The sequence below is a fragment of the Xyrauchen texanus genome, chromosome 10 (assembly GCF_025860055.1).
Source record: "Xyrauchen texanus isolate HMW12.3.18 chromosome 10, RBS_HiC_50CHRs, whole genome shotgun sequence".
NCBI lineage: Eukaryota > Metazoa > Chordata > Actinopteri > Cypriniformes > Catostomidae > Xyrauchen > Xyrauchen texanus.
This window is the reverse complement of record NC_068285.1, coordinates 9161951-9178265: the sequence shown is the minus strand read 5'-3', so window position 1 is coordinate 9178265 and position 16315 is coordinate 9161951. Positions and strand designations below refer to the sequence as shown.

Below are 16315 nucleotides of genomic sequence, written 5' to 3'. Positions count from 1 at the left end.
TGATTCTAGTGTGTGGCTCTCGTCTGTTCTGCTGTGACTATTACAAGATAAAATATAACAAATTGGCGACGAGGATGGCGACTGCCGGTGTGCCTCTTCCTGCGTTGTTCCTGCCATGCAGTGGACAACCCACTATCCCGTTCGATATGTGGATGAAAATGTTCGGGAATTACCTGCTCGCGATTCACGCGGAGGGGGATGACTGGCCCGATACGAGGAAGCGTGCAATTCTCCTACACTGCTTGGGCACCGAAGGCCAACGTGTATTTTATACACTCACGAACGTAGGTACAACCTATGATTCAGCAGTGGCTGCACTGCGTGCACACTTCAGTCCAGCAATAAATGTCGTGGTGGAACGACACAAGTTCAGGCAAAGAGTACAGAGACCACATGAGACTGTAGCTGAGTATGTGGGCGCCTACGTGAGTTAGCTACTACGTCGCGGGTTTGCTGGTAATACAGATGAGATGATACGGGACCAACTTATTGAGCATGCTAGCTGTGTAAAAATACGTGAGAGACTGTTAGTACAAACTGAGGCAGACCTCACTCTGGATACAGCAGTAAAGTTGGCGTGTCAAGTGGAAGCAGCTATCGGACATGCTCAAACTCTAGCTTCGGAGCCGCATGCTCCAGTGCACGTGGTGAAGGCAAGACCGAAACGTCCATTCAGAACCAGAGCAAAGAGCAGTTACTCCGCAGAGCCTGCAGCAGCACTGAGACAGGATCAAAGCTGTTTTAGATGTGGATCAGCTGCTCACATGGCAAATGCTCAGGACTGCCCTGCAAGGAAAGTGACATGCCGAAATTGCAATAAGGTTGGACATTTTGCCCGTGTATGTAAGTCCAAACAAAACACAGCCAAAGTAGGAGAAGTGGTTATTCTGGAAATGAATACGGTGCGAATGATAGAGAATGGACAACGAGATGACAAAATTACATGCACATTAGCCATAAAAGCAAAAGCAACTTCCCGTACTGTGGAGTTAGTGGTGGATACTGGATCGGCGGTGTCAATCATTCCTGAGCACCTCTACAGAACGCACTTCAGTGGTGTTCCGCTTTCTGAGCCAGAAAAAGGTTAGTGACTTACACCAAAGCTGACGTTCCAGTGCTAGGTTGCATGTTAACTACAGTGCAGTATGCGACCATTACAGTACCAGCTACACTGTACATCGTAAAGACAGGCACGGCTTTGCTGGGAATGGACTTATTCAGAGCACTGAGACTTTCTATTGACAACAACAGCGTGCTCTCACCTGCGGGTCCAGTAACAGAAATCAGAGAGATCAAAGCCGAATCTGTGACTGGGGAGAAGCTAGGACTTGCTAAAGGTTTCATTCACCGTGTAAAAGTCAGGGAAGACGTCCAACCTGTTCAACAAAAGCTGCGGAGACTTCCACTTTCTGTTAAACAAGCTGTTTCTGCTGAATTGGAGAGATTGTTAGAAATGGATGTAATAGAGAGGATTGACGCATCTCCATGGGTATCACCCATCGTTGTCACACGAAGAAAGAATGGTGCAGTGAGAATGTGCATGGACTTACGTGAACCAAACAAGGCGGTAGTGATGGACAGTTACCCACTTCCACATATGGATGATCTCTTCTCTGAAATGTGTGGAGCGACTGTGTTCTCCACCACTGATTTAGCAAATGCTTATCATCAGGTGTTACTGGCAGAGGAAAGCAGAGATATGACTGCATTTATAACGCACGAAGGGCTGTTCAGGTTTCGTCGGGTTCCATATGGACTGTGTTCAGCTCCAAGTGCGTTCTCTAAAATGATGTCTCTGGTCCTGAAAGACCTCAAGGGGGTCCAGAATTATCTGGATGATGTAATAGTCTATGGCACAGGAAAGGAGGAGCATGATCGTAACCTGCAGATGGTGCTTGCTGCGCTAAAGGAAGCTGGTCTCCAGCTCAACAATGAAAAATGTCACTTCAACCAGACAAGCTTACGGTTCCTTGGACACACCATCTCAGCTCAGGGTTTGCTGCCAGACAAAGATCACCTCAAGGCTATTACAGCGGCTCCAGCGCCTAGCGACGCCACCACACTGCGCTCATTCCTGGGGCTCACAGCCTGGTACGCAAAATTTGTGCAAAACTATGCATCTCTGGTGGAGCCCATGCGAGACTGCCTGCGTGACGACATATTTCAGTGGACGGCAGCAGCACAGTCAAGCTTTGACACGGTCAAGACTCGCATTGTAACCAGTTCAGCGCTATCCGTCTTTGACCCCAGCCTTACTACGATCGTGTCTACAGATGCCTCGGATTATGGGTTGGGGGCCATACTGACACAAATGCATGCTGATAACACGGAGCGCACAGTTGCTTTTGCCTCACGTTCACTTACCCCTGCCGAACGAAAATACTCCATTGTGGAAAAGGAGGCGTTAGCCTGTGTGTGGGCTGTGGAAAAGTGGAGGACGTTTTTATGGGGGACAAGATTTACACTGCGTACAGACCACCAGGCTCTGACTACACTGCTACACACAAAAGGACTTGGGCGCGCAGGAATGCGTATTGCCCGGTGGTCAGCCAGACTCCTTTGCTTCACGTACGACGTGGTGTATCGTGCAGGAGCACAAAACTATGCTGCTGACTGTCTCTCCCGTCTGCCTCTACCATCAGAAGAGAATGCGGAGGCAGTGACTGAACCCGAACTTGTAGCTCTGCTGGATACAGAACTGAAAGCTCTCTCAGTGAAGGACTTCGCTGTGGCATGTGAAGCATGCCCAGAGCTTACTGCCATCAGGGCACAGATGAAAAAGGGGTGGCCTAAAACAGCAAAGTCTCTACCTGCAGTGCTCAAACCCTACTTCGCTACTAGAGATGAACTCTCAGTTCAAGATGTGACAATATACAGGGGCCCTCACCGACGGCTAGTGCCTGTGGCCCTGAGAAAACAGCTGGTGGACCTGGCACATGAAACTCACCAGGGTGTTGTGCGCACCAAGCAGAGGCTGCGTGACTTATACTGGTGGCCCGGCATGGACATGTTGGTGCAGGACAGCATTAGTGCATGTGTGACCTGCCAGATGAATGATAAGAGCGCTAAGACGCATGATGCTCCACTTCAGCCAGTTCCACTGCCAGACGGTCCATGGCAGAAAGTAGGAATTGACATAGTCGGGCCGTTTGAGTCAGCGAACTGGGACTGCCGCTATGCAGTGACTCTGATTGATTATTATACAAAGTGGCCGGAGGTGGCTTTTACACATTCAATCACAACCACGGCGGTCACTACCTTCCTGTCTGCTGTGTTTGCCCGCTTCGGCAACCCCACAGAACTCATTAGTGACAATGGGACGCAGTTTACCTCCAGCGAGTTCACAGAATTTCTGGCAGTGAGAGATATTACACACAGGAAAGGGTCTTTGTATTACCCACAAGCAAACGGAGCTATTGAACGCTGGAACCGCGTTCTCAAAGAAACTCTTCTTACTGCTGAGCAGGAGAGGAAACCGTGGAAATCATTCATACAGGACTTCTTGCTTACATACCGTGCAACCCCACACAGTACAACAGGAGTGTCACCATATGAACTCATGTTCAATAGGAAAATGCGCACAAAGGTGAACATCGGTCCAGCAAGCAAAGCTACTCTGCTGACAGAAAAACAACTGCGCAACCGTGTCATCTCTAAACAAAATGCATCAAAACTTTACACAGATGCGAGGAGAGGTGCACAAGTACCAAAGATCAAAGAGGGAAGCCTAGTAAGAGTACGGAAACCCTTCCATGTCAAGAAAGGACTGTCAAAGTTCCATAGACCTGCCAGGGTGGTACGGAGAGCTGGTGCAAATGCGTATGTGCTGGAAGATGGACGCACTTGGAACGCTACTCATCTTTCACTGGTTCCTGACAGGGTAAAAGATACCATTGACAGTTCTGTTCCGGTACCTGAATCGGGACCTGTACAATCCTCCGGTGATGTGCGGATGCCTGCCAGGGTCAGAAAAAAGCCTGCATGGCTTAATGATTACGTACAGTAATCTTTCTCATGGTCTTTGGGGGGGGAATCTAAAAAAAGGACATTGAAATGTCACTGAAAAAAAATAACAATAATCTGAATGTTGTTTTGCTTGTGAATTTGTTTGTTTTAAATTCACTTAAGTTTAACGCTTCTGTTAGAAGTGTGATCATCATAAGGTTGCATGTTATAGCCTACTGTTAAATGGTTACAACTACCGGAAAAAAAAAAAAACTAATGTTAAAAAAAAAAATATAAACATTTAAGTTTGTATTATATTACAACCGAGGTCTAAGTGATTTAAGAGACGACGTAGTCATTTTGATTTTACCTGGTAAACTCCTAAACAAGAGGGGAAATATGTTGTGTATTGAGTTACGGTTGTAACCTGTAGAGGGCGACGTAGCTCTCTGGGACTGTATGATACGCAAAAAAGAGAAGAGAGGATGAATAAAAAAAAAAGAAAAAGACTTAAGTGAAGTTGATTCTAGTGTGTGGCTCTCGTCTGTTCTGCTGTGACTATTACAAGATAAAATATAACACACTAGTAATGCTTTTTGTCGTGAATTTACGTGTACTTGATGGAAAACTTGGAGGATTTTGAGAACTTGTTGTTTATCTTGTAACATTTTGATCAAGGTGAGTGTTCAGGTGAGACGCAGGTGATTCCTCATATAATAAATGAAGTCTCAACATGAGATTATTTATCCTCATATACGTATAAAACATTATTTTACACAATATTGGGAACATTGCACTTAACATGTGTAATTTACTTTCCTCGTCGTGTTTGAGTCTTTGGAAAGCTGTGGAGATTTTCTTATGACCCCTGAAAGATACTTTAATATCTGTAGAAAACGTGCATTTATTTATTGAGTTGAATGATTTGAACACAGTGACAGTCACAAAACAACGATTTAAATCTCTAAATGTCAAACATTTTCTCTAATTGTCGCTGTTAGAAATAATTTTCTTGAAATTATTGCTGTTGAAAATGTGAATTTAACAAGATTACATGAGAAAAACTGTCTCAAAGTGTTTAATAATAATGTTTGTTGTCACTGATTCAGGAATTTACGTGTAATCGATGAGAAATATTGAAGATTTTATGAGCCTCTAGTTTAATAAGTAACATCTCGATCAAGGTGAGTGTTCAGGTGAGACTTCCTCATGACTGAGTAAACTTGAACCTTGAACCATCTTTTTCTTTAGTGTGAAGGCCTAAATTTGTTTAAAATCGTTCTGTATCTTAATTTAACATCTAATGTTAAAATATGTTTTCTAATTTAATGCCACCTTAAATTCTTTGGCCAGTTCATAAATAATTTATTTGATTTTATATCATTTATTTGAAAGAATTAAAAGAACAGTTTCATGTCAATCATTGTATTTGTAACGTTGTGGACGGAGGCAGACGAGGAGGTGGGATCCAAGTGCGGTTCTTTATTTAAATCAAAGTGCAAGTAAACAGACAGGAACAAAAGAAACTACCACGATGGGTAAACAGAAACTTAAACACAAACACATTCAAGGGCACACGAAACGGGAAAACACAACTGAAATGAACACGGGAAGACAGGCAACGGGTAAAACATCAAAACAGTTGAAAACATCCAGAACATTAACATGCAGTGAAAACAACGACTGACAGAGAATGAACAGACAACCAGGGTTTAAATACAAAAAGGAACAAACAAGGGAATGAGGGACACCTGGGGGAACAATCAGGGAAGGAGAACAATCAGGGGAACACCAATCATAAAAAGAAACTACAAAAACCAAACAGGAACTAAACTAAACTTCAACATAAAAGCACAAAAACAAAACACAACAGTGAATCGTGATAGAATCCCCCCTCAAAGGATCGGATTCCAGACGATCCTAAAAAAAGACAAACAAACCCACAACACAAGAAACAAAAACAAGAAACAAAATCGTCCAGGGAGTGGAGGGAGGGAGGGGGGGGGGGGGCAGGCAGACCAAAGAGAGCACCAGGGGTAAACAGATTCCAAGGGAGCACAAGGGGCAGACAGACAGTCCAAGGGAGCACAAGGGGCAGACAGACAGTCCAAGAGGGCACAAGGGGCAGACAGACAGTCCAAGGAGGCTCAGGAGGCGGGGCCGAGGAAGGCTTAGGAGGCGGAGCCGAGGAAGGCCGAACCATGGAAAGCTCTGGAGACTCATGGAGCGGAGCCATGGGAGGCTGCGCCATAGGAGACTCTAGAGGCGGAGACCTGGAAGGCTCTGAGGCGGAGCCGAGGGAGGTGGCGCCGTAGGAGGCTCTAGAGGCGGAGCCGAGGGAGATGGCGCCGTAGGAGGCACTAGAGGCTCAGGGTGCTCGGGAGGCGGAGCCCTAGGAGGCTCGGGGGCGAAGCCGTAGGAGGCCCGGGAGGTGGAGCCGTAGGAGGCTCTGGAGGTGTAGCCGTAGGAGGCTCAGGAGGCGGAGCCATAGGAGGCTCGGGGAGAAGGGCCGTGGAAGGCTCGAGAGGCTCTGGAGGCGGAGCCGAGGGAGGTGGCGCCGTAGGAGGCGGAGACCTGGAAGGCTCTGGAGGCGGAGCCAAGGGAGGTGGCGCCGTAGGAGGCTCTAGAGGCGGAGCCGAGGGAGATGGCGCCGTAGGAGGCACTAGAGGCTCAGGGTGCTCGGGAGGCGGAGCCCTAGGAGGCTCGGGGGGCGAAGCCGTAGGAGGCCCAGGAGGTGGAGCCGTAGGAGGCTCTGGAGGTGTAGCCGTAGGAGGCTCAGGAGGCGGAGCCATAGGAGGCTCGGGGAGAAGGGCCGTGGAAGGCTTGAGAGGCTCTGGAGGCGGAGCCGAGGGAGGTGGCGCCGTAGGAGGCTCTAGAGGCGGAGACCTGGAAGGCTCTGGAGGCGGAGCCAAGGTGAGGTGGCGCCGTAGGAGGCTCTAGAGGCGGAGCCGAGGGAGATGGCGCCGTAGGAGGCGCTAGAGGCTCGGGAGGCGGAGCCCTAGGAGGCTCGGGGGGCGAAGCCGTAGGAGGCCCGGGAGGTGGAGCCATAGGAGGCTCTGGAGGTGTAGCCGTAGGAGGCTCGGGAGGCGGAGCCGTAGGAGGCTCGGGAGGTGGAGCAGTAGGAGGCTCGGGGAGAAGGGCCATGGAAGGCTCGAGAGGCTCTGGAGGCGGAGCCCTGGAAGGCTCGAGAGGCTTGAGAGGCGGAGCCCTGGAAGGCCCGAGAGGCTTGAGAGGCGGAGCCCTGGAAGACTCGAGTGGCTTGAGGGGCGGAGCCCTGAGAGGCTCGAGAGACTTGAGAGGCGGAGCCCTGGAAGGCTCGAGAGGCTTGAGAGGCGGAGCCCTGGAAGGCTTGAGAGGCGGAGCCCTGGAAGGCTCGAGAGGCGGAGCCCTGGAAGGCTCAAGAGACTTGAGAGGCGGAGCCCTGGGAGGCTCGGGAGGAGGAGCCCTGGAAGACTCGAGGGACTTGAGAGGTGGAGCCCTGGGAGGCTTGAGAGGCGGAGCCCTGGAAGGCTCGAGAGGCTTGAGAGGCGGAGCCCTGGAAGGCTCGAGAGACGGAGCCCTGAAAGACTCGAGAGACTTGGGAGGTGGAGCCCTGGAAGACTCGAGGGGCTTGAGAGGCGGAGCCCTGGAAGGCTCGAGAGGCTTGAGAGGTGGAGCCCTGGGAGGCTCGAGAGGCTTGGGAGGCGGAGCCCTGGGAGGCTCGAGAGACTTGGGAGGCGGAGCCCTGGGAGGCTCGAGAGACTTGGGAGGCGGAGCCCTGGGAGGCTCGGGAGGAGCTGGCTCTGGGACGGTCATGGCTACTGGCGCTGGCTCTTGGACAGTCGAGGCTACTGGCGCTGGCTCAGGGACGGTCGAGGCTACTGGCGCTGGCTCAGGGACGGTCGAGGCTACAGGCGCTGGCTCGCTGACCGGGGCTGACGAGGGCTCAGGCTCGTTGACCGTGGCTGACGTGGGCGCAGGCTCGCTCACAGTGACAGGCGTGGGCGCAGGCTCGCTCACCGTGACAGGCGGGGGCGCAGGCTCGCAGACCGAGGCAGGCGGGGGCCGGGAGACGGAAGCCCGTCTTCTCTTCCTCCTCCGGGCAGACGAAGTGGACCGTGCAGGCTCATTGACGGTGACAGGCACGGGGGTTGGCTCGCTGACAGGTGGGGCAGGCGTGATGGGAAGAGCCATGGGCGAGTGTAAGGTCACCACTGCGGGAGGTGAGGTTGGGTCCTCCTCTGCCACGCCCACAGTGAGTGGCGTGCCGCTGACCAGCAAAGTCTCTTCCACAAAATCGCGGAGCTTCCAGCCGCGCGTCGCCGGTGGCAACCGCTCCTTGAGCGAATCAGTCAGATTCGCCCGGAAGAACACCACCAGGGAGGAGTCTGGGAAGTCGGTAGCCCACGCTAGGTTCAGGAAGTCTCTAATGTGGTCCTCCACTGGGCGGCTTCCTTGCCTCAGGTTCAGGAGGCGGCAGCTTGCCTGAAGAACCGCTGGATCCATTGCGGTTCGGTTGTTCTGTAACGTTGTGGACGAAGACAGAGGCAGACGAGGAGGTGGGATCCAAGTGCGGTTCTTTATTTAAATCAAAGTGCAAGTAAACAGACAGGAACAAAAGAAACTACCACGATGGGTAAACAGAAACTTAAACACGAACACATTCAAGGGCACACGAAACGGGAAAACACGACTGAAATGAACACGGGAAGACAGGCTACGGGGAAAACATCAAAACAGTTGAAAACATCCAGAACATTAACATGCAGTGAAAACAACGACCGATAGAGAATGAACAGACAACCAGGGTTTAAATACAAAAAGGAACAAACAAGGGAATGAGGGACACCTGGGGGAACAATCAGGGGAACAGCAATCATAAAAAGAAACTACAAAGGACTACAAAAACCAAACAGGAACTAAACTAAACTTCAACATAAAAGCACAAAAACAAAAGACAACAGTGAATCGTGACAGTATTTTTCATCTGGTCGAGGTTGATAAGTGTTTTAGAAAGTAATTAGTAATTAGTAATAAGTAATGCAATTACTTTTCAGACAGAGTAATTAGTACAGTAATCTAATTACACTGTAGAAGTTGTAATTAGTATTTAGTAATTAATTACTTGTTTTAGATTATTTTACCCAACACTGGTTTTAAGATACTTATTTACATGTTTTAATTGTTATTAAACCAGAATAACAATGTTGATTGAGTTTATGTTGGATATCCAGTCTATAAAATACTGTATATGAGTTAAAGCAAGTGTTTTTCAGCTGTTTATCACTGACATGAATTATAGATCTTTAGATATTTATTGTTTTTAAACCAGAATTCCTGATTTTCAGACTCACCAGCAAAACTATATATTTTTAATAGTTTGCATATTGTTGACAAACCTTACAATGAATTACAATTGGTTACATTAATACATACCTGAGTTCAAGAATGTAACTAAAATTGTACGTGTCCCCCTCAATGTCTATGGTGGTTATGACCCTGCATAATTTATTAATCACAACTTCAGAAAAAAAGAGTGTATTTAATCTTTTGCAACATGTATAACAGCACCAATCAGCTTGAGTAAATATACATTTCCAGAAAGTTCCAGACAGTGCAGATGTTTAATATATTTGATTATTTTGTCCCCATAAACACTGCATTCAAATGAAGAATCAATATAATTGAAATACTTTGACTTTTTGTATGTCAGGGCAGATTTGTGTGAATCAGTGTCTCTGACTCATCAGATTCACCTGCAGCTTCATGAAGACTGAATGAATCATGGACAAGGACGACACACAAAAACTCAGAGTTTCTTCTCCAGGATACAGGTAGTCTCATTAAAGTGTTTTTTATTTGATCTTATTGTTGTACAAAATTACTGAATTAAGTCAAAGTAGTAAAAATGTGAATGAACATGAGCAGGTTATTTAAGGAATAACTTACGATGGGCCCTTGAAATCTTCAAAGATAATGCACAGCCCAAAGCGTTAAAGTGGCCACAATGCGCAGCAGGTATGCATTATTTTTCAATAATTCAACGGGCCAGAGTCAATTATTCCGCTTATACCACGGTTACCTTAAGACAGAGTTCAGTGTTTTATCTCAAGACATTTTCTGTTTTTTGTCCCTTAAATGCTCTTGTGAGAGGAGCTACTTTCTACAGCCATGGATCCAGCGTGTTGTTTTGATACAGCTCGAGCTTTAGTTGCTAGTTTGAAAACGTCATTTTAGAACTAGTGACACTTGCGCTGCTTTTAAGCACTTATTGCGATAAGGAAATACAAATTAAATAAGCAATGAAATGCTCAAACACAGCAGCCCAAACATCATTCAAGCTCTTGTCAAATTATTTAACCTGGTTTTATGATCTGGTATCTTCCCAGAGATCTGGTCTGAAGGACTGATTACTCCTATATATATAAAAGGAGATACCTTTGACCCCAATGATCTTAGAGGTATTTGTGTGGAAAGTACCCTACAGGGAAGCTGTTCTGTGGTATAATAAATACTCGGATAGTCACATTCTGAACACGGCACAAAGTCCAAAATAAAGCACAAATTGTCTTTTTAACAAAATAATCAGATTACATTTACTCTCTCCATATCTTTAGAGACAAAAACATCAAAGGCAAATAAAATGGAAAATATTTGTATGCTTTGTAGGCATGTAGTAATGTACTTTACAAAATTCTACAAATTAGCATTGGTGCAAAAATATTTTATATTATTCGATCCATGAACACAAAGAGTAAATGTGCAATGAAAATGGAAGTCAGAGAAGTGCATTCTTCCAGCAGGGCAGAGGAGTAAAACAGGGATGCAGTCTGAGTCAGACTATTCAATATATATATACACTGTGATCAGCCACAACATTAAAACCACCTGCCTAATATTGTGTAGGTCCCTCTCGTGTGCGAGAATGGCGCCAACCCGCACCTCAGAATAGCATTCTCACCACAATTGTACAGAGTGGTTATCTGAGTTACCGTAGACTTTGTCAATTCAAACCAGTCTGGCCATTCTCTGTTGACCTCTCTCATCAACAAGGTGTTTCCTTTCACATCCAGTCACTCACTGGATGTTTTTTGCAACATTTGGAGTAAATTCTAGAGACTGTTGTGTGTGAAAAGCAGTTACAGAAATACTCAAACCAGCCCATCTGGCACCAACAATCATCCATGTGATTATCTAATCAGCCAATCGTGTGGCAGCTGTGCATTAAATCATGCTGATATGGGTCAGTTTGATTGTCTTCAGTGGAAATACTCCCTCTTTGACCTTGTGTTTGTCAATCTCTTGTCGACTAGCTAGTCAAAACCCGCAGAACTGATCAACATTGAAAATTTCTTGCAAACCAGTTATCAAGTGGGCCCCAAAGTTGTCAGCCGACACATAAAATATAGAACCTCTGACATTCTCCCAATTTTTGAACATATAATCCAGTGGTTCTCAAAATTTTTTGATGAACATTTTGGAGTTTTTTTTAATGAAAACTCATTGTTTGTTTTATTTGCTTAATGCAACTTCGGTGCATTGCATAATTTGTAAGTTTTGCTAATAAATTCAGCAGGCTTACCCATCATGATTGTGAGACCAAACCTTGTGTTTCTTGAATTTAAGCAGATGGAGGGCTTTATCTGGGGCCTATAAAATACAAATGCGAAGACAGAAAATGATAATAATGTCACGTTCTCTGTTGTCTTCTGTTTTTGTACTGTTATTTTGAAGTTTAGTTTAGTTCCTGTTCCTGTTTTTGGGTTTTGTAGTCCTTTGTAGTTTCTTTTATGCTCACTGTTGTCTTTTGTTTTTGTACTGTTATGTTGAAGTTTAGTTTAGTTCCTGTTTCCTGTTTGGTTTTTTGTAGTCCTTTGTAGTTTCTTTTTATGATTTGTTTTCCCCTGATTGTTCCTCCTTCCCTGATTGTTGCCCCAGGTTTCCCTCATTCCCTTGTTTGTTCCTTTGTGTATTTAAACCCTGCTGTCTCATCATTCCCTTGTCGGTTGTTGAATGTTGTTAGCCTGGTATGTGTTCCCTGCCTGAGTTCTCAGTTTTTGTTTCATCGTGTTTAAGTTTCCTGTTTTCCCATTGTGGGTTTTTCCTTTGTGTTTATTTATTTGTTTGTTTGTTTAATAAAGTTAAGCTGCATGTAGATCCGCTCTCCTCGTCTGCCTTCGCTGCCTCATTCGTAACAGACTACAAAAATGACAAACAAAAGACAACAGTGAGCATAAAAGAAACTACAAAGGACTACAAAACCCAAGAACAGGAACTAAACTAAACTTCAAAATAACAGTACAAAAACAGAAGACAACAGAGAACATGACAAATAAATGTGATATTGTTTATATATTTTACATTTACCTTTTGGAAATTTTATATTTATTCATAAATTATTATCAGTGGTATTTGTAAGACCATAATAAACACATGGAAGCATGGATCTTCACTGTCATGGTCAGATGTAACATGATTTCTTTAAAACAAACAATGTTATTTTTGTAATTATAAACAGTAGACCTACTCTAAACACATGCAAAAACAATAAATACAAAATATAAATATTTACAAGTTGTAACAAAAATGTATTATATTCTCTCACTCCCCTAATGTATGACAAATTTAATAGAGCTGAAGTAGTGATATGATAATATTTATTATCAGTCTATTTCTGCCAGTACAGTTAGTGTTACTATAGTAAACTCAAGGGTGGTGATGTAGAATTCTGTGCCAAATTTAAATGGTTTCTGCTTCTGATGCTTTGTTTCTCACTGATTCTTGCAAAGCTGTGAGTTTAAGAGCTTGAGCTTTAAGAGCTTTGTGCTCGTGCTGCTCTGTCCATTGAGCCGTATCCATCTACAGATCCTTACAGGTGCATTATCTGAGTTTATGCCTCCATTTCCACATTGCTTACACAGTACCAAGAAGAGATCTGCACTGCTCCTGCAAATAAAAAACAACACATCAAACAACAGCAAAATACATACACAAAAAGTAACTGAATATCTCACTCTTCAGAGTAAATGCAGAAAGAAAACACAATTTATAAACACACTGCATTGCATGTACATACTCAGATTCAAACACTAAATTAAATGCAAATCTGCAATAATGAAATAATATGCAGGGCTTAAAAACAGGGCCAGTGTGAGAAAAGGTCAGGTCAGCTGATATAATTCTTGTATGTTTGATACTAATATTTTGATGTTCACTCATTACATATATTTACATATATACACAATATGTCAGCTGTCACATTTTGATTATGAAACGGCTTTCAGCTATCCAATCTTTCAAATAATGTATTGTTTTTCAATATTACTTAATCAACATTTAAATATGCAGAAAATTCTTTCTGCATTTACTGAAAATGTAAATAAGCACTCAAATGGGTCTGTAGATACCCACCACTCTTTAACAGGTTTGATTCTGACTCACTCATGATAGTCACCAACTTCAGGCTAGATATAATCTCCAGAAATATTTACCAAACGAATCAGTTTAATTCAACATTTAAGATATATATAGTGAAAACGTTGTCCGGGAAAGTCAATCTTAACAATTAACTTTAGCCCAAATACTGTTGGTTTGGGGGATGAAATTAGTTTCTGAGGCAATCGATCCAAATGTTGTCGAATGGCTAACTTGTGCAGAACCATTGAGATTTCTTAACCTGCAGGAGAAATAAGTGGATTGCACTCAATCATTTTAATTCTGTATTCTTACCTTACCCTTCATCAGCCAATTAACAAGGACATTTGCACCTATGTGAACTTCTGCAGTTAATCCAAGATGGACTTCAAAGACTTTGGTCATTAATCTTACAGTTCAAACACAATCGATGTTTAAACTCTGACCCTTAACACATACTTAGTTTAATAATTTTAAACCATGACTTGAACTATACATGAGTAATATTTACATTATATTCATGATGTTAGTCAGAGGGGAACTGGCCCCCACAGTGAGTCTGGTTTAGGGTTAGGGTTGGGCTAGTCAGAGGGGAACTGGCCCCCACAGTGAGTCTGGTTTAGGGTTAGGGTTGGGTTAGTCAGAGGGGAACTGGCCCCCACAGTGAGTCTGGTTTAGGGTTAGGGTTGGGTTAGTCAGAGGGGAACTGGCCCCCACAGTGAGTCTGGTTTAGGGTTAGGGTTGGGTTAGTCAGAGGGGAACTGGCCACCACAGAGAGTCTGGTTTAGGGTTAGGGTGGGGTTAGTCGGAGGGGAACTGGCCCCACAGTGAGTCTGGTTTAGGGTTAGGGTGGGGTTAGTCAGAGGGGAACTGGCCCCCACAGTGAGTCTGGGTTAGGGTGGGGTTAGTCAGAGGGGAACTGGCCCCCACAGTGAGTCTGAGTTAGGGTGGGGTTAGTCAGAGGGGAACTGGCCCCCACAGTGAGTCTGGGTTAGGGTGGGGTTAGTCAGAGGGGAACTGGCCCCCACAGTGAGTCTGGGTTAGGGTGGGGTTAGTCAGAGGGGAACTGGCCCCCACAGTGAGTCTGGTTTCTCCCAAGGTTATTTTTCTCCATTAATCTACATCTTGTGGAGTTTTGTGTTCCTTGTCACAGTTTCCTTCAGCTTGCTCACTGGGGTTATTAATACAATTATTATTTAATTAATTATTTTTAAACACGATAAACAATCATATTTTATCTAAATACACAATGATGATTCATCGACATTATAGACATTACAGTTTTATCGTCTGTTAATGCTGATCTTCTGTAAAGCTGCTTTCAAACGATGTGTGTTGTGAAAGGCGGTATACAAATAAAATTGACTTGACTTGACCTTATCCTTTTTAAGGTCTTTATTTTATTGCTTTTTTTTATTCTTATTTATAGAATATAATTTTATCAATTTTATTCTTGCTCTCCAGTGGTTTAAAACATTTATTTTTATGTATGTTGTATTTGTTTTATAATTTGTATGTAAAGCACTTTGAATTATCATTGTGTATGAAATATGTTATATAAATAAACTTGCCTTGTGTATTCTCTACTTTTCCACAGTGTGATTTCATGCTGGGAGATTCCATGATAATTAAATTAAAATACAAATAACTTCAGCTAAGCATCCCATCTGGGTTAAACTTAATATACAGTATAATAAATCTCACGTGTGAATACTTAAATTCTACTTAACTTTACTTCATGTCTTGCTTGAACAGTCAAAGTGTTGTCAGATACTGAATTTAGTGAAATTATAGTGTTTTTTCTGTTTTACATTGTGGAACCTTCTTAGTACCATATCCACACAGACTAGCAGGTCAAAAAGAGGGTATCGCTAAAATCTTTACAATTGACAAACCAAAATTAACATCATAGAAAACATAAATATAATGTAAAGACTCTTCTGTAAACCATCAACTTCGTCTTTCGTCTTCTCCTCCTCGTTTATTATTCAGCAAATTCTTTGAAAGAATCCAGTAAAATGGTGGCCAGCGCATTCCTCTCAGCTCAGGTGAAGTCGAATTTCATCAATGGTTCAGCCGCATACGCAGTTGATAAAAAGTTGGCGGGACATCTGGTTTGTAGTTATTCAAGAGTTTCATTTTGGTTTTAAAATTCTGTGCAAATTGAGGTTGTTGTAACTCATCTTATTGTGTTGTGAGACAATGAAAGCTCACAGAACATGATTTCACCTGTCAATCTGACTAAAGCTCAAAATAAGTTTTTACAGTCTAGGTGATAAAGTCTATGTGTTGCAGTTTATATGAGCCATGTGACGTCTCAAGGTAGCAGCAGATGGTCAGTTTAGCCAGTTTGTCTGCTTCCTGACCTGGGCCTGATTAGTCAAACACTAAGGGTGGGTTGCACCAATAAGGAATAAATAAATTGTTCACCAAAAGATTTAAATTCTCTCATCATTTAATCATCTGTAGGCCGTCTTAAATTTGTATGACTTTTTTAATGCTAAAAACAAAGATGTTTAGATTAATATTTCAGCTCTGTAGGTCCATACAATGCTAATGAATGGTTGTTAGGAATAAACTTGGATCTCGTTGTAGTCTAGAATACAACACCTCTACCATCAAGAATTCCTCGGTCCCTTTCAGTGCATGCCCAGCTAAGTGCAGTTGGGAGTCCGCATATCTGAAGACTTCACGAAGGAAGTAGAAAGAACGCCAACACACAGTTGCTTCTATTCAATCTACTCAAAGTTTATTACAGCAAGCATAATAATTATACCTTTCATATTACAAAGAACAACCAACAGCCAATAGTATAGTTACAGCAAGACTTGCGAGACAGCCAAGGACAATAAATGTTGACCGGAATAGTATGGGAACGGTAATCATATGAGGTCAAGCAGTCCTAGAAATGTCTAACTGAGAAATTTAGCTCACGAAAAGGAGTATGTACTCATTGGAGAACAGAACATTCCAAAAA

At 43.9% G+C, this 16315-nt stretch overlaps 1 protein-coding gene across 1 annotated transcript in view; it reads left to right on the top strand.

Annotated features, from left to right (window-relative positions):
* Positions 1 to 4486: 4486 nt before the first annotated feature.
* Positions 4487 to 16315, top strand: part of LOC127650406 (NACHT, LRR and PYD domains-containing protein 12-like) — a 44311-nt gene continuing 32482 nt past the window's right edge. The window contains exons 1-2 of the mRNA XM_052135833.1: positions 4487 to 4623; positions 9675 to 9758. Coding sequence (XP_051991793.1) covers positions 9709 to 9758 — 50 coding nt within the window. The 5' untranslated portion in view covers positions 4487 to 4623; positions 9675 to 9708. The remainder of the gene's footprint in view (positions 4624 to 9674; positions 9759 to 16315) is intronic.